This window comes from Mycotypha africana (assembly GCF_025528875.1).
Source record: "Mycotypha africana strain NRRL 2978 chromosome Unknown BDF20scaffold_2, whole genome shotgun sequence".
Taxonomy (NCBI): domain Eukaryota; kingdom Fungi; phylum Mucoromycota; class Mucoromycetes; order Mucorales; family Mycotyphaceae; genus Mycotypha; species Mycotypha africana.
The window spans coordinates 3411586-3439481 of record NW_026515726.1 but is presented as its reverse complement, the minus strand read 5'-3'; the positions used below and the strand labels follow the sequence as shown (position 1 = coordinate 3439481).

At 37.2% G+C, this 27896-nt stretch overlaps 9 protein-coding genes and 1 non-coding gene across 10 annotated transcripts; 4 read left to right on the top strand and 6 right to left on the bottom strand.

Annotated features, from left to right (window-relative positions):
- Window positions 1–933: 933 nt before the first annotated feature.
- BDF20DRAFT_911007 (S-adenosyl-L-methionine-dependent methyltransferase) lies at window positions 934–4332 on the top strand (the record flags this gene model as incomplete). Its single annotated transcript, XM_053083772.1, has 3 exons — window positions 934–1120; window positions 1205–2399; window positions 2499–4332. 3 exons carry the CDS (start codon window positions 934–936, stop codon window positions 4330–4332), a joined length of 3216 nt encoding a protein of 1071 aa, XP_052939913.1.
- A 64-nt stretch (window positions 4333–4396) lies between these two features.
- On the bottom strand, window positions 4397–6555 carry BDF20DRAFT_338470 (uncharacterized protein). The gene is made up of 2 exons (XM_053075233.1): window positions 5760–6555; window positions 4397–5670 (listed from the first exon to the last, which is right to left on the bottom strand). Exons 1-2 carry the CDS (start codon window positions 6228–6230, stop codon window positions 4462–4464), a joined length of 1680 nt encoding a protein of 559 aa, XP_052939912.1. The 5' UTR covers window positions 6231–6555; the 3' UTR covers window positions 4397–4461.
- A 1064-nt stretch (window positions 6556–7619) lies between these two features.
- Window positions 7620–9630, bottom strand: BDF20DRAFT_338302 (uncharacterized protein). Its single transcript, XM_053075231.1, has 3 exons — window positions 9359–9630; window positions 7877–9212; window positions 7620–7797 (listed from the first exon to the last, which is right to left on the bottom strand). Exons 1-2 carry the CDS (start codon window positions 9427–9429, stop codon window positions 7937–7939), a joined length of 1347 nt encoding a protein of 448 aa, XP_052939911.1. The 5' UTR covers window positions 9430–9630; the 3' UTR covers window positions 7620–7797; window positions 7877–7936.
- Window positions 9631–9978: 348 nt separating this feature from the next.
- BDF20DRAFT_833389 (uncharacterized protein) lies at window positions 9979–11376 on the top strand (the record flags this gene model as incomplete). The annotated part of the gene is made up of 5 exons (XM_053078637.1): window positions 9979–10076; window positions 10104–10154; window positions 10390–10415; window positions 10609–10794; window positions 11294–11376. The coding sequence occupies 5 exons, from the start codon at window positions 9979–9981 to the stop codon at window positions 11374–11376; spliced, it is 444 nt and encodes a 147-aa protein (XP_052939910.1).
- A 180-nt stretch (window positions 11377–11556) lies between these two features.
- BDF20DRAFT_338256 (uncharacterized protein) lies at window positions 11557–14571 on the top strand. Its single transcript, XM_053075230.1, has 3 exons — window positions 11557–12196; window positions 12283–13984; window positions 14079–14571. The coding sequence occupies exons 1-3, from the start codon at window positions 11795–11797 to the stop codon at window positions 14117–14119; spliced, it is 2145 nt and encodes a 714-aa protein (XP_052939909.1). The 5' UTR covers window positions 11557–11794; the 3' UTR covers window positions 14120–14571.
- Window positions 14572–15382: 811 nt separating this feature from the next.
- BDF20DRAFT_t28 lies at window positions 15383–15454 on the bottom strand. Its single transcript has one exon. It is a non-coding gene; the product is annotated as a tRNA-Thr (tRNA).
- A 1276-nt stretch (window positions 15455–16730) lies between these two features.
- BDF20DRAFT_815580 (Longin-like domain-containing protein) lies at window positions 16731–17641 on the bottom strand (the record flags this gene model as incomplete). The annotated part of the gene is made up of 5 exons (XM_053077092.1): window positions 16731–16829; window positions 16896–16934; window positions 17014–17279; window positions 17363–17445; window positions 17538–17641. The coding sequence occupies 5 exons, from the start codon at window positions 17639–17641 to the stop codon at window positions 16731–16733; spliced, it is 591 nt and encodes a 196-aa protein (XP_052939908.1).
- A 3164-nt stretch (window positions 17642–20805) lies between these two features.
- BDF20DRAFT_833385 (uncharacterized protein) lies at window positions 20806–21201 on the top strand (the record flags this gene model as incomplete). Its single annotated transcript, XM_053078636.1, has 1 exon — window positions 20806–21201. One exon carries the CDS (start codon window positions 20806–20808, stop codon window positions 21199–21201), a length of 396 nt encoding a protein of 131 aa, XP_052939907.1.
- A 152-nt stretch (window positions 21202–21353) lies between these two features.
- Window positions 21354–23694, bottom strand: BDF20DRAFT_905072 (uncharacterized protein; the record flags this gene model as incomplete). The annotated part of the gene is made up of 6 exons (XM_053083113.1): window positions 21354–21925; window positions 21956–23011; window positions 23079–23227; window positions 23311–23380; window positions 23531–23550; window positions 23636–23694. 6 exons carry the CDS (start codon window positions 23692–23694, stop codon window positions 21354–21356), a joined length of 1926 nt encoding a protein of 641 aa, XP_052939906.1.
- A 1290-nt stretch (window positions 23695–24984) lies between these two features.
- On the bottom strand, window positions 24985–26982 carry BDF20DRAFT_813684 (fumarate hydratase; the record flags this gene model as incomplete). The annotated part of the gene is made up of 9 exons (XM_053076903.1): window positions 24985–25164; window positions 25234–25374; window positions 25456–25734; window positions 25816–26179; window positions 26248–26351; window positions 26412–26427; window positions 26508–26578; window positions 26664–26820; window positions 26897–26982. The coding sequence occupies 9 exons, from the start codon at window positions 26980–26982 to the stop codon at window positions 24985–24987; spliced, it is 1398 nt and encodes a 465-aa protein (XP_052939905.1).
- Between the last annotated feature and the right edge of the window lie 914 nt (window positions 26983–27896).

Genomic DNA, 27896 nt, shown 5'->3' with positions numbered 1-27896 from the left:
CTTTTGGTGAGGATGGTTTCATTGTTGGCGTTACAGTCGCTGCCTTTCTACGTTTAGGTGGCATATTTAAGAATCCCGAGATAAATTAAGCAAAAAAGAGGAATGATATACTTTTCCAGCTTTGGAGAATGGGGTAGGGAAGAAGGAAAACGGCTAAGATTCTTCTGGATGGCCGCTCTTTTTTCATTTTCGGTGTCTACTGTGGAATTTTAACTCAGCCATACTGAATGTGTCTTTTGGTTCCTGTAAAAAATACGTGCGCAAAAATCATGCAGACAGCTTTGATCGAATCTGTATTCTCTTCAATAATGACATTGTACGTAATATAATGCTTGCTGGAAGATTCTTCTCCTATAATTCTGTTGACTCTGGAACCTTTTTCTGTATTTAATACGCATTATGTCACATACACTGAACAAGTACAGAACGATTACTGAAAAAATTACGATCCAAAGAAAGCGGGAAAACTTACAATCAAAAAGGAACGAGCGAGAAAGGAAATACAAGTTTTTTTTTTCTACAGCAGATCAGATCACAAATTGTCTGCTTTCTTTAATACAGTTTCATATGATTGAAACTTGGTATTGGCCAATTATAAGGTTTCTGCAATAAAACAGTACCTAAACAAGTGTGAGTACTTTTAAGGACTATACTGCTAATTATACCTTTGCGTCATGCCTTCATGCCTTTTTTTTTTGTTCTGTTGCTGCTATCTAGTGTATATCATAATATTCCCGAACTGGGTTGTTAGACATTGTTAATTGTCTGGTGACTGTTTTCAAACATATTTCGTCTAACAGGAGTGTGAAACCAACATATTAAAACACTTTGAAAGACCTTTGTCAATCTTGAAAAAGTTATAGTAGGCCTCATCGATTGCAAAAAGTAAATCTACAACTTTAAGACTCTCAAACTCTCTTCACCGTTGTTACCATGACAACGAACACGGTTGAAATAGCTGATACATATTCTCTGCCTTCAAAGGAATTTTGCCCGCCACCAAATGCAAAACGATCTAAAATGGATGTTGAAGCAGATGACGATAAACGAATCGATGCCATTGTCAATGTGTTAGGCGAAATGCTTATAGAAGTAAAGCAGTCTATTTTAGAAAAGACAGGTAACACATAAATTTCTGCAAATCCAGAAAGTTATTCACTATAACTCAAATCACCGGTTTTAAATGTAATATAATGTGTAATAGAATCCTATACTCCTTCAGCAGCAGTAACATTCGTACTGAGAAGGATGGATGTGAATACACACGACCTGTTATCTGATGAGATTTATTCTCTAATGACTGGATTCATGACAGTCTATCTTTGTTTCATACAACTTGTCTTACAGCAAGATTTCCATCACTTTATGAAATTATTCTCAAAGCACGATTCTTTTCTTACAACTGAGGACAACCAACCTTTTTTATGGTACTATACGCTCCATAATGACGCTTTAATTCCCCTGTTGCATCAAAAACTCCATCAAAAGATACAACTGCTTACTTCCGACTTCGTCTTAACTCGTATTGACAGTATCTTTTCCAAGTTTTATACCCTTCATTTTTTAGAAACATCAGCACGTCAACATCAGAAAGATCATGGACAATTTTATACACCTCAGTCTGTCATTGATTTTATGTGGAATCGATGTGCTTCACTTCCTCGACTCATAGAATACCTACTCCTTAACAACAACGACAACAATAGCAACTCACCACTTTACATACCGCGTATATTTGATCCATGTTTAGGTATCGGTTCTTTTGTATGTGAATATCTTACACGCATCATTAAAGCATGCCAATTCACCTCAGCATGGAACGATCCTTATCGCTTAAGCTTACTTTTAACACAACAGATACCCAGTGCTATTTGGGGAATTGAAATTGATCCATTCGCTTTTCAACTATCGAAAATGAATTTAATGGTACACTTTTTTCCTCTGTATCAAAGATTGAAAGAATTAAGAGTTCAGCTGGCGCCAGCATCTATAGAACGATTACGGCTTTTTTGCAATGATACACTCAAGTTAAAATTAGAGTCCAATCCTTTTTGGATGACGGCTGATCGACAACTCGCACTCAGCGAAAATAATAACAGTGGTGGCACTGTGGCTAAAGAAGATTCTTTTGAACAGTCTTCACTAGCATCGCTGCGAGATTCATCAAGTTTAAAGTTCGATTTCATCGTTACTAACCCACCATATATGATTAGAAAAACAGGATTCATAGCTCAACCTGATCCAGAGCTATACGATGAGAGTAGATTAGGAGGCAGAGGGACACAGGCTTACCTTTACTTCATTTGGATTGCACTCCAAAGATGTGATGATACACGAGGCCAGATTTGTATGATTACACCTAGTCAATGGACTGTTTTAGAGTTTGCTCGGAACTTACGGTAATAATAAAAAAAAAAAAGACAAAAGCCAAATTGATAAGAGGGTCGTACATGCAACAGATTCATTGATTGATGAAAAAATGAATAAACGCCTAATAGGGAATGGATGTGGGAGCATTGTCGATTATTAGACATGTACGAGCTTGAGCCTTATAAAGTCTGGCCTAAAGTACAAACCGACTCTTTAATTTTCAGGGTTTGTAAACGCTCGAATATTTTACCGTTTACGGATCACACACTTTACTTGCGGCATATGTCACGAAAAATCTCCCTGATGGGACTTCTACAGCAATACGAGAATTTTAATCCGTCTTGCCCAGTACCTGGTATCCTTTACAAATACACACCGCATTCATCTTACCAGCACACACATTATTCCTTTGTACCGACATCAGCTTCATCATCAAACCCATCATTATTCTCCAAGAATATCTCCTTTGCCTTCATGATGCCTTCCGCTTCTTGTTTAGAAGAACTCGAAAGAATAACGCGGCATTTACCACGCTTATGTGATGAAGAACCCAAAAAAGTATCAGTTTCATCGAGGGATAACAACATACCACCTTTAGTATGGAACAGAGGGCCCAACACAAATCCTGTCTATTCGCTTGTCGTTCGAACAAGTTGGGCAAAACAAATATTTGGTTTAGAAACATGTAATCGCTGGCTAAAGCCATGTTTTTACTGGAACGGCAAATCGATTTTGTCCGCCACAGGCGGTGGTAAAGAAGGTGAATTTTGGAAAACACGAGATCCACTACGCTTGATAAAAAAAGAGACGTCGGCAGCTGAAGCATATTGGCCGTACTGCATGTTGGACACAGACAAACCTGCAGAACCCTTCTATTCTTTAATTATGGTGAATAAGGACGACGCTGCTATATTAAAGGCAGAATATGAACAGTTTGGTCGAGAAAAGTCCTCTATCGCGCCTCTTTACCATTATCTGCAGGATGCTCGTGTGGCGTTACAACCTAACCAAACGGATAAGGACATTGCTCACTGTCAGTATAACAAATGTGGAATTGATGTGCCTACCAAGATTATTCACCCAATTAATTGCGGATACTTTACACGGTCTCAACCGCGATCTCGGTTCTTTGTGGATAAGACGAAAGCAGCAGTAACAAATCAATGCATTTATTTCACTATCAAAGCCAACTCTATCTGGCAGGATCCAGATTTCTTTTGCGCACTACTGAATAGCACTCTCATTCAATTCTTTCTCAAAATTCATTGTTGTTATGACCAGCAAGGACGGATGAGGTTTTTTGGCCGCTCCATGGCTGCTATCCCCTTTGCTCCGCCGCCACTCTCAGCAACAGGCATTGTGCACTATATGGCTTTATTTGCTCAAGGCATAACAGCAGCTCGTACTTGGATATATACCCTTGTTCGCCATACAACGCCCACTTCTTTCCAGACAAGGTTAATGGAGCGTGTTCGAAATTATGAATGGCGTCAATTGACACCCGAAGAACGACAAATGGTACGAAATCAATTTCGACCGCCAGGTGATTATTGGCTTGTTCAGCCTGATGTTAGTTTATCGACCTTTTCTTATCCCCCTCCACTCAACTGGATCTATATGTTTGCTGTGCAATACATCTACCAGAACTGCAATGGGTATAATGGAGGTGATAATAATGGATATGATCTGGATATCGCATTTGTTACGTTGATCAAAGTAACCTCCCTCTTCCAATACGCTCTGGATCAATTGACGTATTATTTGTATCAGATACCAGAATTCCTTCAGTACGAAATAGAAAAGGAGTTGAAGTTGACGAATTTACGGAAAGATTGGCGCGATGAGGGCCATCGGCAGCAGTACTCTATATTACAACAAGATTTGAGAATCGTAAACGATATAGATGGCTGGTGCAAAGGAGTAATGGATCTGGGTATCTCTTTTACACAAAACAAAGAATAACTAACTTTATCATATCTATATAACGAAAATAGTAAAATGAAAGGTACCTCATCTGTCTTTCTTTTTTCAAAAATGAAAATATTTCTCTTTTACTTCCTTTTTATTTACAACAATACATTGCAAACGATTCTAAGCATATGGAGTGTTTTTTCTTTTTTGTTTCTTATCACCTATAAACCCAAACGTGTTATAAAACGAAGTCGCTGTAGAAGAAGGGGTAGTGGTTGTGTTTGTCGTAGTTGTAGTGAAGCTGGAACAGGTTGAAGACGAAGATGATGAGGACGACGAGATTGTAGAAAAGGAGGTTGAAGAAGCAGAAGGAATGAAAGGATGGTTTTCTAGCAATTCAATGCGAGAATAAGATGGTTTTCTTTGTAGCTGCTGTTGTGGGTGAGGATGTTCTTGTTGAGAAAAAGTATGCGAATGTGTTGAAAATGGAGAATAGTACATGTAGGGAGGGTGTGAATGATAATATTGAGGTTGGTGATAAGGAAGTTGCGATAGTGGCGGGGGTGATTGGTAATAGTGAGCGGGGCTCATGCTTGATTGGAATGGCAGTAGGGCTGATGGTGGTGATGGTGGAGGAGGAAAAGGCGTGGATAATTTAGTCACAGTGTTCATCTTCTCGTTAAAGATAACTTGTTGGCTCAATTTGTATAGACTTAAAGATTCGTAAGGCTGATGGTGTTGTGGTTCTAATAAGTTAAGGCCTGTGGAAAAGGGTGAATATCCACGCATTTGGCGATCAGTATGGCTATTAGCACTACTGTTACTGTTGCACATACTATGTTCATAGTGTAATGGTGGTATGGTTGGTGAAGCGTTGTATAAATGATAGTTAAAACTGTCTTTGTGAAATCCGTGCCCTTGTTCCTGAATTTCTTCCTCATCATCATCTGTTTGCTGTTCTTCATGAGATGAGGAGATCATTGATATTGAGGATAACGGTGATGTTACAGTTGATGATGAGGGAGATGAAAGTACAGGTGAGCGTTGAGTGTTATATACAAGTTGCTCCTCAGTTAGAGTCTCACTTTTGCTGATGTCATCTACATTTCTTTGCTTTTGTGGTTGTGGCTCTGGTTGTTGCTGTTGTTGTTGCTTTTTAACAGCTTTATTGTTTGAAGTTTTTGTCTTATTTACAGTCAAGTTGTCAATAGCTTGTTGCTGTTGCTTATTTATACTAGCAGGCAGTGTTGGTATTACATTCTTTCTATATCCTTTCCGTTTTTTTGAAGACCTTTTTTTAGTGGTCTTTATTGAACCATTTTGAGTATTATCATAATAATATTTCTCCTTGTCATACATTTTATCCATTTTCGCCAGCATCCATTTTCTCTATAACGTTCGATAAGCAATGATCTGATTAATAAACTGACATTTTGCTGTTGAATACTTTAAGCTAATTTGGGACCGGATAAACTTACCTTGAATCCATAATATATCAATACCAATACTATTGCCCAAAAGAAAGGTGATTGCTTTAGTCGAAATAAAAATCGAGCTCTTCTCTTCACAGTTAAGTAATAAAGATAATGACTGTTGCTGCTGCTGCTGCTGCTGCTGCTGCCACCATTATGTTCTGTGGCGGTAGAAGAATTTACGGCTGCTTTCACAGCTTCTGCTGTTGCTGTTGTTGCTGCTGTTGCTACTGCTGCTTTTTTTATTGTTGCAGCTTCTTTTGATATGTCTTGTATCAAGGTGTGATGATGATATGAAAACCGTTGTTGTGCTGAATGATACTGTACATAACATGAAGTTGATATAGATGGAAATATAAAATAGGCTAATTGAGAATAAATAAAACACAACAACATTGAAATCAACGATATTATGATGAGCAAGACAGGCGACAAGACAACGATGGACGTTATCTGCAGCCCTCGAATGGTTCGCATTTTATAAGTATTGTAGTTTATCGAAAAATGAAAGAATGATCTTTCTTTCTTCTTTTGATAGAACTATTTTATTAATTTGATGATTTTGAAAAAAGGAAGAAAAAGCTTTTCTTTGTAAAACAAGCCAGCCCAGCCTATTAAAAAAAGAGAGCAATACAGGGCGCTGAACCAAAAAATTTTCTTTTTAGACTGGCTGACATTGTAGGTTCCCCCTCCCCTTCTGGCTGGCCCCCAGCATCGCATTCAACTAATTTTAGAGTGCACCAGCGTGGTACATAGTTTAAATAGCTCCATTCTTATTTTAATTATTTCATACTATCTTATTCTCATAACTCTACTGCTGCAATTGGTATTAAGTAATATAGCTGAAAGAGGAACTTTCATTGGTCCCTTCATTTTCATCTCAATAAAGACCGACGACTTGCAATTGCATTATTGACAGTGTGTTACGAGGAAGGAGAATGTGATATACAGTAGATTTACATTACATACACTAATCCCTCTGATACGAGTTTATAACGAAAAGAAAAAGAAAAGAAAGAGAGAGAGAGGGAGACGCTATCTCAAAGGAGCATCCATTTAGTACATATTTGACAAATTATAAGAGAATCGAATTGACGGGTATGAAGCAAGCACGCTCCAGCAGGGAGAAAATCAGCTTTTGAACCGTTTATTTGAAAAATATTTTACAAGTGAACTTTATTCTAAGGGCGCTTGCGCAGATGACAACGCTTCGATGATAAGAGAAGTAAAGCATAAAGACTAAATGAAACTCGCATCTATGTGGTTTTTGGATTGCTGTAGTTGCAGAAAGTGAGTAATGATAGTCAAGTACTTTAGAATAATCCACTGTTCCATAAAGAAGCGTCTGTCGATGTCATTGCTGATCATAGCGGCTGAATAGTTTTCTGTCTTTCTGCTTCCAAGCTGAGTTGTCATCGTCGATGACTATTATATCCTGATGTAATGCTTCCCTGAATCGGATGCAGCAGTAGATTAGACGTTTGTAATATAATAGTTGGAAAAGGCAACAAAATTGCTACGGCATCTGCAGCCATTGTTCGATTTACTTACGAGAACTCGTATCTTTCTTATGCACGCGGTCCACAACAATAGCACCTGTGTTCGAGTTGACAATTACTCCTTCTAAATGATGACAATGACGCTTTTTGATAGAGAAAGCGTCGTAACAAAGAGCTCCTTTCTTACCATGTTCACTATATTTCTTTCTCGCAGCAATCAAGATTAGGCCGCTGAGTCAGTAGACTCAATGTAGAAAGTGTGTCTGGCCATTTGCAGACAAAGCATGAAACAACAATGGAGGACATAATCAATGTATTTGAAGTAGTTAGTATTGAATGCCATTACAATATAAACCACTATATCAATTTTTTGATAACTTTTCTTTTAATAAAGTGTTCAATGAGAGGAGCGGGGGAGATTCCTTTTAAATAAATAGATAATGTGTACAAGAGATGAGAATAGTGAGTGTAGCTAAGCAATAAAGAAAGGAGCAGGAGAAAACGGTGTGTGTTTGTGTGTTTGTGTGTTTGTCCGTAAGAAGAACCTGAATTTTATATGCAAGTTAGGGAAAAGGGATCTTCATTAAAAAAAAAAAGAAAAAAAGGGAAGCATTTTATGCGTACGTATGTAAATTGTTTGTTATTTGTTTAGTTGTAACAAATGGAATAAGATGCATCTTGGCTTCAAATATGATCAAAGTCCACCAAATCTGCTAATTCTTGATCCGTAGCCATTGTCATTGGAGTAATATCCGAATAGCCACCTCGTTGTAGCCAGGAATTGATCTGTTCTTCTGTGACCTCAATCTTATTATCAACGTTATTACCGGAGGCAGCAGTAGCAGCAAGATGTTGGTGGAATAAAGTGGGCCAATAAAATGTTGGATAGCACTGTTCCATTAAACTAGGGTAAGTCGCTTCAGAGGTAGCATTACAGAGAGAAGCATCAGGAGCGGTATTAGCTGCAGCCATAGGGGTATAAAATGGTATCATGGCAGAAGCAATATAATTGCTGAACATTGCATCATGATTAAAACTGTTGATATCCATGATGTCAAAGTTATCAGCCTCTTGAGAATGACTTGCAACATCCGTAGGCTCAAGAAGTGACGATGCTGTAGAAGAAGCAGGAGAGGATCTGTGAGCAGCATGGGAAGGAGCAGCAGTAGAAGAAGTAGGTACAGCAGCCGTACTATGAGAAGCAGTATTATGTGCACCATCAGCTATTCTAACTGAGACATGACCACTTTCATCTGTAACAAGACGCAAGCATTGGTAAGGGAATTGGTGAACAGAAGAAAGAGTAGTACTAACACTACTATAATCATCTTCCTCTTCTTCTTCACTTTCCAAATCCGAAACATTGAGTTCATCATGACTGCTATGGTTCATCGTCGTGGCCATAGTAGTGGAAGTTGCACCAGATTCAGGAGAAGATGTCGTAGCAAATGTTTGTGTTGTTGTTGGCGTAGTACAGGCATCTGCTCTGTCGACTTCGATTGTTTTATTGTTGTCAAATTGCTGCTGATTCAATGAAAGATTGTTATAGATTTGGATATCTTTTGGTAAATCAGAATTTTTCAAGGTATCCATCATTCTAGCTTTTGCACGGAAAAGATTTGCTTTCAAATTTCGACTTAGTAGAACAATGCTTTCTGCGGTATAGGATTGTTTATGTTGCGCAGTACTTGGTGGAGGAGTAAGATAGGCAGTACTGCTATTGTTGTTATTATCAGATAAACGAACTTGTCTGCTTAAAGCCTTCAGTTCATCGACAGTCATTTTATGTTTGCCATGACAAGGTCGACCAAGAATAATCTTTTTGGATTTCTTTGCTTTGGGGATGACATCGATTTGCGCAGATTGTCTTTGTCTTCTTCTTCTACTCTGCTGTTCCTGCTGAGATATTCTCTTTCTTTTAGGGCTTTCCAATGTAGGGTTTACTACAGGTACGCTGCTTCTATTGAGGATGAATGTGTACAATAATTACGAGAAAAATGGCAAAGAACAAAGAGATGCGAGACAATTTTATTTTAGTTATCTAACTTTCAATGAATGCAGATCGTATAGGATAGAAGAGAAGACGCAAGATGATAGATAGTTTACCTTGATGAACTGTCAGAAATAGTTGCAAGGAATGAAGGAGAGCAAGAAGAGGAGTACATCAATGAGGACATAGATAAATGATTCTAACGGTTTAGCAATAACAACAGTAAGAGTAAACTTAGGCTGAACAAGTAGTAGAAGAAGACAGAGATGGAAAGAAGATGTGGATACGAAAGACGACGAAGAAGAAGAGAAAGAAGAAGAGAAAGAAGAGAGAGAGAGCTGTTGAACGAAGAAACACTTATTTACTTCTGCACACACTCCACTCACACTCACAATCACACAATAGACTTTCTTTTTTTGTTAGAAACAATTTTTTTTTGGGACTTGATTTTTTTTTTTTTTCCACTACCACATAGAAATGCACAGAAAAAAAAGGTAAAATTCAATAAACGCAGTGAAAAAGAAGGAACAGCGTGCATTAATTTGTTGTTGTTTTGGTCCATTGAACCTGAATAAGGATAAATGACAATTTAAGCGTATACTAAGATACATGAAGAACTCTAAAAAGCTTCTGCTTTCTGCTGTAGAATCACAGTTATCATGAGAGATGTACGCTCTGTTTACTGTCGTTCACTTTTTTTTTTAATTTTACAAATAAAGTCTTTAATGATCTAATTATGTTCTCAATAGAAGCGGAGACGAACGTTGCATTCACGGATACATGTTGTGGAAAAACTTATCTGTTTGTGTCAGCTAATGTCGTTCTCAAGCTTTTGTAGAGATCAACCTTCTATTACAATAGGGGTAACCATCTTGTGAGAGCAAGTATATTTTGTCGGGGTTTTGTAGAAAGGTACATAAACGGATATGTTCAGATACATAGAGTGCTGTCTTTCTTTTCTGACCAACCATATTAAATGTACCTAAGCAAGCTTCCCTTGTTGCTGAGATAAAAGATAGCTTACTTTTCATTGATCCGGAAAATAGAAGGATAACAGGGGCTTAGTCTCTTTTACAAGATTGGAAGCAACAGAAAAGAAGTAAGCTCTCGGACCGCCCTGACTTTGCATATATGTATGTATACACAGTTTAAGAATACTGGCAATGCATACAGGTGAAAGCTGCTTCAGATTAACAATTACAGTAATCAATCTACATTATAGGCTCCTATTGACAGTATTGACCTCTTGAGTCATTGTATTATTTCCCGTCGATTTATTTTACGGATTGCTATGGTTTCATCCTATGTTACACGAATGCAGGCTACAGCTTTTGAGACACTATCAGTATACCTCATCTCATAATAGCAGTATCATGGCTCTATGCTAGTTTGATGAAGGGTTCAATTATCATTTGCTGTGAAGTCCTCCAAGTAATTTCAAAAAAACTCGATTCGTATAAGAACTATCATCGACAAAAAGCTAATCATTTATTTATGTTCAGATGGTCAACCATTCCTTTTGAGAAGCTTGCTATGAAACCTATCTCAGAAGGTTTGTTGAATAAGGGGACTTATCTATTGTTTTGAACGATCATCTTCTCTCCATACGCACTTTGTGCGAGAAATGACATTTCGGTGGTACAGGAAAAGAACGTTATAAGATCAAGAAAAGAATTTGTCGGCGTTTTAAATTGCTAAAGAACGTTTGCTGTGTGGAGAAAACCTAAGATGCAAATACCCTCCTTGACCTTCTTTCACTGTTTTGTTAGCGACGATAAGCATATGTTCTGTTTTACAACGTATCCACTGCCCTTTTTTGCTATCTTGCTGCATTGTTATGCAAAATTGCGAAATTATCCTATTTCCGCATGAGTCTGAAAAAAAAAGTATTAAGGTGAAGGTTACTACTCCACATAAGCTATATCCTCAACCTTTAACAATACGAAATACTGCTGAATGCACTTCTACTATTTAAAGAAGATTTTTCCTTTTTGTTTATGCAATTCATATTACGTGTTGCGGCACTTCTAACGTAACCATTAGAATGTTAGATGTGGAATGGTCCGGAACTAAAGTGTTGACCTTCCCCAACATTGTTACTGCCATGATAAATTCCATTAACAAAGCATGGTGAAGGCAACTGGCTGTGAGAGCTTCATATGTGTGACTGTCACCCTTTTCCGTTGTTCATACAGGGAATTACCATTATTTTGAGAGGGCGCCCATTAAATTCAGGAACTTCAGGCCACGTTCTAGCCAGAAATAAATTGATTTGGCTGACATAGAATGTCATCCTTCTCAATGATAGCTGTAACATCTAATCATTATGTGCGTGTGTGTGTGTGTGTGTGTGTGTGTCTACATATTTATGGTGAATCTTTATAATCCCAACATATTTTTGAGATAACTTCTCCTACTTCCTTCTTGGCTTGAATGATAACCATCAATATAAAAAAATCTCATTTCCCTATTCCCGTTTCCTTTTCTTTTATATAAATTCCTTTATTCCGTTATACCTTTCTGGTATATAATTCTAGTAGGTTTACTTCATTATGGATCTACCTGCTTACCAGTTCATGGATACTGTTAATGATATGGATATACTATCGATAACTCAAAATCAATATTTACAGCAACAGCAACGCCAACTGCAACAACAACATCTCCAAACCGAATACCAAAAATACTATTCACCATCAACGCAACCCTTCAGACAACAGCCTACACATGCTAATACGTCTGCTTCTGTAGAGACATATAGTGAAATTCCTATCACAAATCTGAGCATACTTGCAGAGCATACAAATGATCCATCTGCTAGTATTCCTCCCTTTTATACACCGTCGTATAGCAGTTATTACTCTTTTTCAGCTGATCATGGACAAGGTGCGTCCACACCACAGTTTACTAGTGCTGCAAAACAAGATACATACAAAGAATCTCAACAGCAGGAGGTAAAGCTTCTCTCTCTATATATAAAAGCGCGGTCGTGTTTGAATTATCAGTCTGATGTAATTTACCTTTTGCACTCAACCTGTAGGATTTAGCTACTCCTTTGATATCACCGACTACCAGTCCTTCATTTGTCTGTCAAGTAAAACGGCAAATTGCTAGTAATGTTAATAATGAGACAGCTTTGAAAATTGCAACGAACGAAACAGGTTTGTCTCCACTCTCTTCACCAGCTATTCAACCAAAAGCTGTGAATTACCCCCTTTTGAGACAGAATAGTGATCGTCATCAACGAGCTGCATTTCAACAGAAATACATTGATAATGGCAATGGCAATGGTAATGGTAATTCAGAGGTGATGCCGAACAATAATACAAGCTATGATGCTATATCCAGTAGTAACAGCAGCTACAGTGCTCTTCCTACTATCACCACTTCGGAAATGACTGATATGGAGATAGAAGAAGAATACGAGCGTTTAGAACAAGCGAAACAATTCATCAAACAAAGGCTGACTGTTCTCCAGCAGAAATCCCAACAGGGTGATTTTCAGCGTACCAACAATAGCAGACCTTCACAGCAGACTTTCCAAACGGCTTCAACTGATGATGTATGCATGATGTTCACAGCAGATTCACCATCATCGCAGCAAACACAGACGTTCGTTAATAGTTATATGCATGGTATAAGTTCTTCACGCTGTGCTTTCAATATCAAGCCAGCGACACCTTCTTCACTTATGAATATGAGAATGCCCTCTTCATCGTCACATAATAAAACAATCTCAACTCAAAGGTCAACCAGCGCTATTGCTACTTCTATTCCGCCATTGATTACTGCTCAGCAAAGTGATACTGTTATGCCCGGTGAAAATTATTATACGACCCATAACAGCAGGCTCTCTTCAATTTCTAATAAGACGGCTGCTACTACCACAATGACTTCTCCTCCAATCTCGAGTAATATAACCCCTACTACGACACCAATTATCAGTGCTGTACGTGCAAGCGGTAGCAATTATTACTCACAAGAAGCCTCATCAAATAGAATAACCGACAAGAGTGCCGCTAATACCATCATCACTGCTACACCTACTACGGATAAGAATCCTTCATCCAATAGTCCTACTTTTACAAAAAAGAAAAGACAAAGGCGAATAACAGTAACAGATGAGAAGAAGCAAAAAAGAAAAGGGTCACATAATCATTCACACCACCGTCGTAAACTTCCTCAGCCATCTCCTCGAGCATTGAAGCCTTTGTTAGTAAGAAGCCCAATAGTTACTGCTGTTGTCGGTACTAACAGCAGGAGCAGTGGCAATCATTATAATGGCAAGGGTAACACTACTACAGCTCCTCCTCATGACAATAGTCATACAAACAGACATCGTTCGAATAGTCAATATCATTTCATAAAACCTGCAAGCAATTATTATCTTCCTACAAGCATTGAAGATGCTGAACGTATCTTAGCTACCAAATCAAACTACCAGAATCTGATAGAAGGAAAAGCAGCAGCCCTCGGTATTGCTTTCACGACGGAAATTAAGAGTGGTGTCGAAGTACGAAGAAGTGCTCATAAGGTGGCTGAGCAGAAACGTCGTGATTCTTTGAAGGAATGGTTTGATAGATTGCGACGCGAAGTAGAAGATGGTTACGTGAAACCGCGAAAATCCTTATTGTCGCAAGTGATAAAAGCACAGCAGGCTTCTATGAATGATGAAAATAGCGATAACAAAGATGCCACTGAGAGCACTAGTAGCGGTGGCAGCAAAAACAATGATAATAATTGTCAGGAAGCTGTAGTAGCATATTTGGACGACACCCTAGATGAAAGATCGACAAACTCTCCCTTATCAGCGGATAATATGGCTTCCGATAACAGTCGTCTGCATGATGCAGACGAACATAATGCCAATGCTATGAAACCGCTCTCAAAGGTATTACTACTACAATATGCATTTGAATACATTACACATATGAAGAGTAAGCTAGAAGAGAAAGAACTAATCATACAGAAACTGAAAGAAGACTTGTACACTAATGGCACTGCAAAAGAAAAGGAATATGAGAGAGGCAACGTCGAAAAGTTGATGAAGACATAGTAGTCTTCATTTCATATAAAAAGACGCCTTACACGTAGCGTTATTGCGCGCTTCTGCTTACAGAGAATTGACCGTTTATTTGATTATGATATCCTATGCAATTTTTACACCAAACTTTCATTAACAAGGCTGCTTTTTTATTCATTGCAAAACAAATTATGCCTCACAGTTCATCCTTTTTCGTAAACATTATTTTGCAGTTAACTTCTACTTACTATGAAACTATGATAACATGATCCTAATAAAAAGAACACATTAGAATAGTTTATGAAAGCGATGGTGTATTGCTCTCGTATCTGCTAAAAACAGGTACAAGAGAAGGAGAGAAGTTGATGTATTGAATTGAAAGTGCAATGGACTATCTGCATTAGTTTTCAATCACATATCGAAAACCTTCCAAATTTCTTGGTATAGAAAACCATTCAGAGCAAAGTACGGCTAAAAGCATTTCGCTATAAGAGAACCCTATTACCAAAGAGATATTGTGCATACTCCCCGTTAGCAAAGTTGTTCTGTTCACAATGAAAATCCAGTTTCTGTCTTGGTTATTGAGGTATTATGTATTATAGTTAAGTGTAATGGCAGTGATCTAGTAATTAAACTGAAAGATCCTTGCTCAGAACGAGACTAGATGTGGTGTTAAGAATGCTCTGAACAGATAAGTGACAACTGACTGGATTAACACTTATGATAAGATTTATTAAATGCAGATGGTGTTATCAGAAAACAAATAGAACAGATCTAAAACAGATAAAGACAGATAAGACAGATCAAAACACTGCAGAACTAATAAATGAATTTGGACGCGATATTTATATGGGTTATGTCCGAAACGTAGCCAACTAGGTAGACGGTCATTACATTAAGTATAATACTTCCGTAACCTGTTTCGCTGACAAGGAAGAAGGACACCTTGCATATAACTATGAACTATGGCCTAACTACAGATTGATAAAGGAAACTACACGACATATGCAACTGGTAGAGTATTTTTTTTTTTGGTTCATAAGAGGAGGCTATTTTCGAGAAAGCCAAAAGTTCCCATAAGTTACATACACCACTCCCAAAAAACAGAAAAAAAAACTGCCTCAGTGCTGGATTGAACAACAGACCTTTGGTTTACAAGACCAACGCTCTACCACTGAGCTACAAAGGCAGTAGTTGCAAATTAAAAAAACTTAAATATTATAATCATTTAAATTTTAAAAAACACGTGACTTATTATTGTTCTTACATAATAGTCCGCCTTGGACTATCCATTTTCGGGAACTGTTATGTGACCGTGATAGTTCATTTCTTCGGTGGGAGGCCGGTCTTTACGCGTTTGTCAAAATATCAACTACAATATTGGAGGGTGTAACCACATAGATGGTTCATTCTCACCACATTTCATCCGTATTGCATCCAACACAGGTTATACACAGTGTATAGCAAAATAAAAACCGAAGTATAAATAAATACACAATAATATAATACCCATTGGCCCTTTACATAGTATATAATCTTTCTGCTTCATGTAAAGAATGTGATGTCCTCTATAATTACCTAGGCCAAATATATGTAATTATTCACCTAAACAACATTACATGTATTTTCCTATCTGCCCATAATTATTTACAAAGTCTCAGACATGCCTTTTTCCAAAAACAAATTACTTATTCCAAAAGATATAAAAGAGACCCAAACGTTAACTCGAAATAAAGACAATTCAATATCTTTTTATAGTCTCGCTACTTAACTTAGTCCACTATAATCCAAATTGATAAGATTTACAAAGAGTAATATATGCACCATGTTCATAGTTCATTAACTTAATAACAGTTATTTATTTATCATCCTAAGCGAATATCTCACATCTCCTGTATACAGCCAACCTTGAGAATTTCACTACTGAGTTTGGTCGCAGAAACTACCAAATCGTTTGCAACAATTGCAATAGAATTTCCCTTTCCTACAATGCTTGTATGGCAAGTTATAGATGAAATCCTTCGTTGACTTAGGTCAATTGTTGCTCATGTTTTGTGGCTATATACCTTATGTATAATGTATTGGGCTGCACTAATTAGCATGCCAGGTTTAATATTTCAATTAATTTTCGATACCTACATAACAATTTTCTTAAAAGTATATACGCCAATAAGAAAGTTTTTATCAATAATAAAAACACAGTTGATCTCCATGAATAAAGGTTAGTAAGAACCATGACGGTATATGGACAAGAAAATTATTAAGCATTTATTATTGTTGCCAATGCTGTGGAGTAGTAAAGGTTTATTAGCTGGCAGGTTCACCTCATAAGATAAGATTTATCTATTTTCGCACTAACTTCACAGATTATGGATTTCTCATATTATTGCTATTAGATTACGAAAGACTAGTCTTGCCCCGCTTGATGGCAAATTGAATAAGGTCAGATGATGTTGATTTCATGTTTACATTATAACACAACATGAATTCGTCTTTTTGGCTGTCTTATAGAACATCTTAGATTGACTAGATAGTGCCTCTGATCGATCAACTAAAGAATCCAACTAACAAAGATCGGATAATGTCAGATTGGTGCTTGAGGACAATTACGAAAAATAGAAATTCTTTACCTTTTCGCCACGTTGAAGCACAGAGTCAATAGTTTTATGCTATGAACAAATAAACACGAAAGCCTCTTAATAATCTTTAATTTCCATTTTCTACTTCCAATTATCGTTGTCTCTTTACCAAAATAGCAGTTGTTTCATCCAGTTCTCTTTGAACCTTCATGATAGTGTCAGCTTGTTGTGGATCTTGGTATTTACGTAGATATTCAGCTAATTCTGGGTAATCCAATGTATCTGCTTTCTTCCAACGATCACTTGAAAATTTTGTCAAAAATTCATCCATAATCTTATTTAATAATGAAAATGCAACTCTGGAAGGATAATCTTTATCACTCATTATGATTCCACTCACGCCTTGTGGGTGGGCATATATGTGAGCAACATTATCTGATTTTTCATAACGGAGTTAAAGAACGTAAGAATGGTTTAAAATGAAGGACAATATATTCTATTCAACCATTTCAACTTACTTTCACTCTCAACACTTTGACGTTGTCCTGGTTGAGTACGCTCAGCAATAGTAACTGCTGTAAAGTTCATAAACTCTTGGACACTAACAGTTTTATCATTGAAGAAAAAGAAAGTTGGCCGATGTGTTAGTGACGGATGAGGAGTAGAACTGTGAATGTTCAGTCAATAGACTACCTGCCACGTTGAAAATAACCAAAACTCGACAAGTCAAACTGAGATGCAAGTATTTTGGCTTTGTCAGCATCTTTACGTACAATGAGGATTGAATATAGTTTCATTACGAATGATTATAGAAGGATTAAAAGAAAAATGATAAAAGATGAAAGCAATAAAAACCGAGAAAGTTTTGCCTTTATTTGGTAATCAGGTGCAGAATTTAAGCAACATCCGCCTGTCAAAGAAACAACTATACAATGTGAAAGCCTTTACAGTTGCTTGCGGTATTTTCTCTTACAGAGAACAAACGACCAAAACAGTGTTTGCTAATGCAGATATCCGCGTTCGTGCTTAAACTCCCAGGAGTTGAAGAAGTCCGTTTATATTGCCGGATTGCTCAAAAAGTTCTTCATGGTATATTCATGCACGTGCCTTTGCTCAACACCATTTTACATTTAAAGACAAGCTCAATTAAAGGATACATGGGCGCTTCGTACAGTATTCATACATTAACAAGAGGTTATAGGAGGATTTGTGGATAAACGTTGCTTTTCCTTTTCTCCCCTCTAGGACGGAAGAAGCGGTCAAGTGCTTGCTGTGTTATAAAGGTTTATAACTTAAACTCAAGTTGTCAGCTTTACTCCATGTAGTACTTATATGTCGTCCCAAATAGGTGAACACAGCCTGAATCAAAACGCTATCAGGCAGTTGCGATAACTACCCCATAATATTGGAAAACTTTGATCTGTTCGTGAAATATTCTCCTAACGTGAAAAAGCATACTATTCTTGTTATCAAAGAAAAACTAGCAGGTTTGGATAAATCACAATACATCTTACAATATATAGAACCAAAAAAATATTAGTCGGTATTTTGGCTTACTATTCAGTACTATCTGTCTTGTAGTTTATAATGTATAAACTTAAAGAAAATGACAAGGAGCGATGATTACGATATGCGAAAGCAGCAGTCTCCTGAAGCATTGTCAGTGAATTTATTGTCCTCTGGTGATGATGTAATTCTAAATGTAGATATTTTGGGTAAAACTCATCGGTAAGATATACACACTAATAGCATATTGCCTTACCGTAGCTCTTTTGAGAAGCGAAAAATTACTATGGGCGTACGTTCTTGGGAATATAGATGGAAACCATCACAAATAGATAAAAATGATTAATGTTCACAATTACTTTACCACAAGGAGAGGGCATCATTTTACTATTCTTGGAAATTGAAACAGATTTGTTTCAACCAATTTATTGTGAGATGTCATAAATAGTATCGATAATTCAAAACTATAAGAGTTTTGCGGGTTACAGTGCAACCGTACGACCCCTTGTCTCTAAGAATCTTATCATGCCCTTGCATCAGTAACCAAGCTAAAAATATCAAGGGTTGGTCGTTAAATGCTCATATAGGCATAGAGGATAGGCCAATGAAACCTTCTTTTGAAAGCGTAGCCATGTTTGTCAATATAAGCGTGGAATATGTGTGAAATCACATTTTCTAACCACTAGCATTACAACATATATTGTGGCGAGCTATGATGAGCATATTCTGTGAAGTTGTGACAATATTTATACTTCGCTGTCAATTAGAGCATTACTGATATATATTCTACTAAGCATAGCTGTAAGATTTAGGAACGTCAAAGTCTCTACAACATTTTAGTGATGTTTAATCATCAATTATACTTCGCAAATCTGTATTTGAGTTCGAGAACCTTGTAGCTACAGCCGAAGGTACTGTAACGTAAGATATTACTAGCAAATTATCCTAACATATTTTCTGCTAATTTTTTGAATCTAAGATGTTTGACGTACATAATCATAACACATTACATTCGTGAAAAGTAAGCTCTTACACTGATAATACTATACGAACAATGACAGTTATGCCAGTGATACTCTTATTATAGTTGGCTTTCAGCAGTGCATTGTCTTTCTGGGGGAAGGGGTGGGAGTCGAAATCACTTCTGGAAACATTTAGACAATTCTATTATTATGAAAAATTCTATTTTACAATCTTTTGCTAATTTATTTGAGGAATAGCGTTGATTTTATAAAGATGATGTACTAATACTTCCGTTCAAGCATCCTATATGTTGATGGAATGTGAATCGTTTGGTACTTTCTTGAACTGTTTCTAAGTCAAAACATCAACTTTTTCGATGTTTACGACACAATCATGACTATAAATAATATTCACTCTGTGGCATGATGAGTTAAGCATTCTAATAATCCTAATTGTTAGTTGCAAGCATATTCATCGAAGTTCAGATTGGCAATTATCAAATCACAACCAAGCTGGTTTGGAATCATTCACTCTGATTAATTATTGTTATTCAATACAGAAGGAGGCATATTCTTATATGCCTAACTATCGAATATAATTATTTACGTTACTCATGAGAAATGAATCTTACATTTTCTGCACGTATTTCTTTTTTTTTGTTTGGCATCTTTATTCTTAAATAAGTCTGAAAAGCATATAATTTAACGTACCAATTAATGCTAATAATGATATTTAGTGGTATTTAACCAACTGTCAGCAAGTAACGTAATAAGGTAAACTGTTGCTATATTAACATATTGAAGTTTCTTTTTCTCTAGATGCCTTCTGTTCAAAAGTTTTGAAATAGTATGACATCTGCTTTATTTTATTATTCAGAAGTAAAATACTGAGGCCTATAGATAAAGAAGCGCATGCTTAAACTCTTTTCAGTCATTGGAGATTCAACAGATGAGGTCTGTATAACAATGTGCATAGAGGTAAACATTGTGCACTTCCCCTTAAAATGGTGGATGTTTAGATTTGCGGCAATTTTTATTAGGTGTAATAGACAAAGCAATGACTAAGTGCATTCTTAAGCTGTCATTTACAGGAAAAAGAAAGAAGCAAAGGCTTTGCAAAAAAAACCTTTTTGAAACAAGTCTTTCCGATGCAAATAACCTGATATTGAAATAGACAAAGGAAACTTGGCTTTCTTACATTCAATTGCGAAAATGTTACACAATCGTCTTTTATGCAAGTAAATTCAGGAGGTTTTGACTTTTTTCTACACTAACTTTCAACGTTTTGTATAGTTCAGTGTAAGTGAGACTTGTCAAATCCAAAAGAGTTCTTATTCACAATATTTATGGTTTTAAAGGTCTGCCCCTTCATCACAGCCGTTTCGTGTGCATACACGTTATATCAGGTATAAAAGAGGCGCATTTTTCCCCTACAAAGAAAATTTCATTCATCATTTTAACATATCACTTAAGGAAGTTTAGATCGATCTACTATGACGGGATTCAGACTGTTCCTAACTATAATTTCAATACTCATCCTATTTCTTACTCTCGTATTTTCTACTAATGTGCAGCCAATGCTAGAGCCATGTAGCTGCAATGGTACCATTACCACCCGATTTGACGATATGTGTATATGTAATGGTTGCCAAAGTATCAAAGTAGCATATATTGGCTATCTCCGTCAATGCCCTCCAGAGAAGACTACAAAATTGAATTCGATATTCGCTCAAAAATGTCAAGGTATTGAAAATACAGAAGATTGTGAATACTTCAAGCGACTTCCGGGCAAAATTCGCGATGATTACAAACGATGTAAAGATGACCTCGACTCCGTTCATGATGACTGTGAAAACTGTGCAGGATGTAGCTTTCCAAATACTGATTAGCAACGAAACTCGGATATGAACTGTAATTCAACTGAGAAAATGTAGGGCGCCGTTGATGTATATTCATTATAATTATATGTACATTTGAATTTTTACTAAGTTACTGATATTAAATATGTATAAAAGAAGCTGGCATGCTTAAAGAAGTATCTCTATGATTTTTTCTTTCTATGTCTATTGCCGTTGCTTGAGTTATTATTGTTATTCCTTGACTTTTTACTATGGTTTCTACTACTGCTATTCGTACTTTTACTACTTGATGTACTTGTACTTGGACTTGGTTTAAGTGAACTTGGTAATTGCACTCGTGGTTTGACAGGTGTAGATGGTGTATTACTCTTTACAATTTCCGCCAATGTGAGTTTTTTCGGTTCCTGTACCAGTTTATCGTTTTTATTATTATCATTCATATTTACAGTAGAAGAATTCGGCGGTTGTCGTGTTGGCATCTTTTTTACAGTAGACCATCGTCTGGTTCGCTGATACTGCGGCAGCTGTGGTAGAAAAGCTACTGCATCAGTATTAGCATCAAAGTTAGTATTGGTCGTGGCTTCGAATAAATGATCTTGCGTATCGTTATCTGGACTTTCAGGGAAGGTCATGCTCTTGGTTAGGTTACTATTACTGCCTGATATTGCTGGCCAGTTGATCTCATCATTGGAACGTCGCCTTGAGTTTTTGAAATCATGATGACAGTGTGTTGGTGTTGGTCCACCTTTTCCTGCTGTTGTGCGACGGTAGCTTACATTATTACCTATATCGCCTTTTCGTCTATCGTTTGTCATATTGTTTCTCTTCATCGGCTGTGAAACCTCATTTGAATTAGTATAGGTTTGATGTGAGGGTTTTTGGTGTTTTTTTTGGTAACGTGCAAAAATTTTATCTACAGATTGATCAGGAAGGTGAGCCGGCCCAGCATTAACCATTGTAATTAGAGATGGCGGCACAGGAGACAAAGGGTGACTTCCATGCCTTGTATTTCGAATTCTTAGTATAGTGTCAATAGCTTGTGGTGAGCTAAAACCGGGATTGAAGATGGGCGGTACTCGTCGATGAGGTTTAAAAGACGGTAGTAGACGGTGTGTATATGGATAGTAATTGTTATACTCTGATGAGGGTGACGAAGGACGGTAGTTATACACGCCATCTACCATGCTCCTTCGCCTATCATATGGATGCGACGTAGTATACGGTGACATAGGATTGATGCAAACATTTGTTGGGAGGAGGAATGCCGAATTATGAGAGCCGGTAGGTAGAGTGAGAGAAAGTAAATCATTATTAATGTTTGCATTGGATGGGTGTGTATCGTTTTTGCTACTGTTTCTCAAAAATGTAGGAGGATGGTATGGTGTACAGATCGTATTTAAGTTCTCCCCTGCTAACAGTTGATCCAAGCACCTTTGAAACTCGCATCGAATTCCATGTACTGAAGCAATATCGGCAGAATTTCCGAGATTTCTGCTAATGTTGAAGGGCTCCTCCACACATAAACTAACTTTATTTCTACCAGTGTCCCACCCTTTCTCTTTTTTCGTCATGTATCGCCCTTGACGTACTGAAACGACCTGATTGTCATAGTTAAACTCAACAGCATAACGACGAAAGAAAGCAAATAGCAATCCGCCTAAACTTTCGTGATTACTCGATCCAAATCCTTTCAATTTCTCAATATTGTCGTAGAAATAATCCTCACTTTTGCACTCGTTCTCAATCATATGCAAGACAGGAAGAATTGGTGGTTGACGTTGCTGCAGAAAGTTGATGACCAAACACGTCCATGTGTAAGATGACAACGTCCCGCCATTTGCTATATTACGAAAGAGCGAATAAGAACCATTCTCAAAGCAGGTATTAACAGAAAGAGTGACCCTTACCTGCGTCGTTTAGTAATCTTTTTTTAGTCCAATGCTTAATTGTCATGATCAACGGTCTAACACGCGGATCAAGCGCAACATACGTTTTGATCATTTTGGTATTTTGAAGTGCTAAAGTATTATTGACATTGATATCGCATGAAAGTTGTCTAATCAAACAGATTATAGCTTGTAAGAAAGAACAGACAAGAGACATTCATCATTTTTTTCCCTTGATGTATATTGGACTTACAATTCGGGGTCGAATAGGCGAACGATTGGTACTTTAGCTCGGGGAACACATACTATATGCTGCATACCACCTTATGAAACTAGAATTAGTAAGAACAAATATGTTTTATCTTACTAGGGATAAAGCTTACATCTTCGAAAGAGCTTTGCGAGTAATTTAACGTTTCGCAGCCCATTCCAGGTTGTTGTAATACACAGATCTACATCTGAAGAACTGGTACCAAGATCATTTACAGAAGAGCTGTTGTATGTAAAAAGAGTATGAAAGCTCAGTACAAAAATAAAACATTAGTGTTTTAATTTCTTTCCCATGCTTCTTATTTTACCCAAAAACGTTCGCTTTAATATCATGATCGGGCCATTCAGTATTGAGAAGTTTCTCCATTAAATGGACAAATTTAATACGTCTATCATGACTTTCTTTCGTCGGTAAGAGTTTCTGTTTGGGGAAAGGTTAAGCTGAAGATTTTCCAACCATTCGTCAACTCGTTATGTCTGCTCAAAATACCTGGTATAACTTAAGTATGTCAATTGATAAGTTATCTTCCTGCTGTATGTCCAATGTGTATGGTATTAATGAATTAGAAGATTCATCGGATGGCAAATCTGTTACTGATCGCGGCAAGCTAGTTTCGTTGCAGGTGGTTTCCAAAAATTCCTGTGAAGCAGTATCATTTTCACTAGAGCTACTAGAACTATCTGTGGATGCCTGCATCCTCCTCTGCTTTTATATTGTCTAACTTCCTTAATATCCCTAATACGGTGCAAGCAGGTTATGAAGTTTGGAAACTTCGCGTCTACAATACTGCTCGTTGCAGGAAAAGAAGGGAAGTTTGAAAATTTAATATACCTGCCAAAAATTTAAAATTATCACTTTTCGCACAATTTAAACAGTTGTCACACCTCTTCCATTTTCAATTTCATGAGTTTTTTATTTTTTGATTCAGTGGCTTCGTTATCACAGTTTCAAGTGAGTGTCAAAGTTAGTATCCCTAACAGCGACAGTTCAACCATTTAGTAATCTATACAAACAATATTGATCAACTGACACGAACTCTTTAAATTTTCCTTCTTTTTTAATTTGCTCACTACAGAAAGAATAATATAGATCCACTTATTTCTCGAGTCACAACTACTGTTTTCAGTGCATTGAGCAGGTAAAAAAAAGCGGGGCCCGCGGCAATCAAATTTATTAGTTGATTAAGCGAGGCATTGGTACTGGATTCTTGATCTGATAAATTACAGCTGGAAAGCACGCTCATCGAAAGTAAAACCAAAATTAACACAGGCGGTTTGGCACTGATGCCATCAGGGAACTCTCAACCCACATTTTCTATTCAAAATATTTTTTTGCCTTTTACGTTTAAAAGAATATTGCAGGATTTATAGCAGTAAATGGCAGGAGTAATTTTTTGTAGAAGTGGACCCGGATCAGAGTTATCTACTTAAAGTAGCTTTTATTTTTGTGACTGCAGTGAAGGATTTATCTACAGGCAAAAATAGTTGTAATACAGCTATGTTGAGACGACGTAGACCAACATAAAGAAAAAAAAAGCTCGAGATAAGAATTATTCTGTTTATCTAATCTGTTATTCAAAGTACAGTTGCATTTTCAGTCATTTTTATTATAAAACGTAGATAAACTCAGTTTGATGAAGAGTCTCTGTTGCAAAAGTTATTGAGGGCTGATCATTTTCTCTGGTCTAACCCATTGTTCATAATCATCTGCTGAGAGGTATCCAAGGGATAAAACTGCCTCTTTTAACGTTGTTCCTTCTTTATGGGCTTTCTTAGCACATTGGGCTGCCTTGTCGTAACCAATTACAGGGTTCAAAGAAGTGACCAACATCAGTGACTATGCATCGTTTTATAGAGTTCTTTAAGTATGTTTCATCCAAATGCTAGATTGATTTTCAGGACTTACTCTATTCATGACAGATTGGATGTGTTCTCGATTTGCAATAATGCCTACGACACAGTTGTCTTTAAAGGAGTGACATACATCACTGAGTAGTTTGATTGAGTGAAGTACGTTCTTGATAATTACGGGTTTAAATACATTCAACTTGACAAAAAAAAAATTTAAAAAGTTTTTTAGTTTTTAGAAAAAAATAAAAAAATAACAGTATAACAATGTCCACCTTACCTCAAAATGTCCAGCACTGCCTGACACAGTAACAGCGGTGTGATTGCCCATGACTTGAGCGCAAACCATTGTCATAGCTTCACATTGAGTAGGATTTACTTTGCCTGGCATAATGGAGGATCCAGGTTCATTCTCGGGAAGACTGAGCTCGCCCAAACCACAGCGAGGACCAGAGCCCAAGAAGCGAATATCATTAGCAATCTTCATTAGAGATACAGCGATTGTGTTAAGAGCGCCTGAGCATTCTACCATAGCGTCATTGCTAGCTAATGCTTCGAACTAATCATTTCGACAGGTGAATATGCTTTTAATCCTACACTGCTGACTAAACATTTCCATTGATGCTAGCTATGCACGAACCTTATTTGGAGCTGTTTCAAACGGTAATCCTGTTGCTTCAGAAACGGCCTTGGCAATTTTTACATCAAATCCTTTTTGTGTGTTTAATCCAGTGCCCACTGCTGTACCCCCTTGAGCGAGACGTGACAAACGCGGTAAGGTTGCTTTAATGCGTTCGATACCATAAGTTAATTGTTGCACGTAACCGGAGAACTCTTGCCCAAGAGTTAAAGGGGTAGCGTCCTGCAAATGCGTACGGCCGATCTTGATAATATCGCTAAACTCTTCTGATTTTACTTTAAGAGCATCACGCAGCTCTGTTAGAGCAGGGATTAAGTCGTTGTTGATTTCTACAACTGTAGCAATATGCATTGCAGTAGGAAAGCTAAACAGACATTCAGAATTTAGAAACCAGCAATGTAGCAGTGAGAGATTGACTGTATGTTACATTACGTATCATTGGATGATTGACTCATATTCACATGGTCATTTGGGTGAACCGGGTTTTTACTGCCTATTTCTCCTCCCAAGATTTCTATAGCTCTATTTGATAGAACCTGAATGATATTACAGTCAGCGTATTTTTTTAGAGAACATTCACGCAAGTGTTACTATACCTCATTCACATTCATACTTTTTCGTTGGGTAGAATTCTTTCAGTATTTTTAAGAAAAAATAATGAATTCAGAAATAAAAAGCCTGCTATTCCTTACTGCGTTTGTGTGCCTGATCCAGTTTGCCAAACAACTAATGGGAATTGATCATTGTGTTTTCCAGCAATAACCTAAGCATTTATGTAACAGAAATGAAAGTGCTACTGTTAAAGCATTGTTAATAATGCATCATCGATTCAAGTTGGTCTACTCTACCTCATCGGCAGCTTGTTGGATCGCTTCGGATACTCTTGGTTCCAGCCCGTATTCCAAATTCACTTTTGCGGCAGCTTTTTTCAAGATACCAAAGGCTTTGATAAGCGTAGGAGGCATACGTTCACTGTGTCCGCCAATCTTAAAATTCTGTAAGGATCTATTAAGCGTTATCATCAGTTGACTTTAAGCTTTGAACCAAACCCTTTTCCTTGATGTCAGTCTCGTCAACATACCTCTGAGTTTGAGCTCCCCAATAGGCATTAGCAGGCACTTTAAGCTGCCCAAAAGTATCGCTCTCAACTCGATATTCGGCTGACATGTTTAAAAGTGAAATGTATAATTCGTCTACGCGTTTCGTTGAAATAAGAAATAGACGGAAGAAAAGAGCTGTGTTTCCGGATTAACTGCATTAGATAAATAAAAAAAAAAGCCTGTGACTTCTCTAAGCTTCAGATTTGTCAATTTATGAGGGTTTCCAATCAAGGCTCTTTTGCAGTAAATACAACATCGATAGCCTCTACCGAAAGGCTATAGTACATTGTTTAACTCTTGAAGCATCCTTGGAAATGAAACCTGTCGATTATTTTCATAGAAAAGTATTCATTTTCTATGTCTCATTTGCACATAATTGCAAATTAAATAACCACTAGATCTTTCTCAGGTATACACCGTAAATTTGAAGAGCTTCCTCTACAATGTGACACAGCATAACGGATTGTTATTGTGTCACATGGGGGAAAGAATTTTACTTTCTCATCTGGATTTGGTAAGGGCGCTGGAAAGCATGTGCAAAATAATAGAGAATTGACAGTCGACAAATCAACTATCTCACATGCATTTGAAGAAAATGCTAAAAATCTCTTGAGTAAGAAGTTGTTGACATCTTGAGAAATTTGGAACAAACACGCGAGCAAAAAGAGTGTGAGTTGTAAAGGATAGGAAGACCCTAAAATCTATCCACCTATATTTCATAAATGATGGCTACAAGTGCAAATTTACTATTTTTACTTCACAATTTTCTGACCCTCTGCAACTGACGGTTTATCGAAGTGTATCGACTGCTGATGATAGGACGTAACATCCGGACCGTAAGACGATGATTAAAGAATATGTGTACGGTCGACGTGTCTAGTGTACAGAGACTGTTTCAGCATGAAAAGTCGCAGATCATATTGATGCTTTACCCCAGAAAAGCAACTTGAGAACAGAATCAGTACAATACTGTCGTTCAAA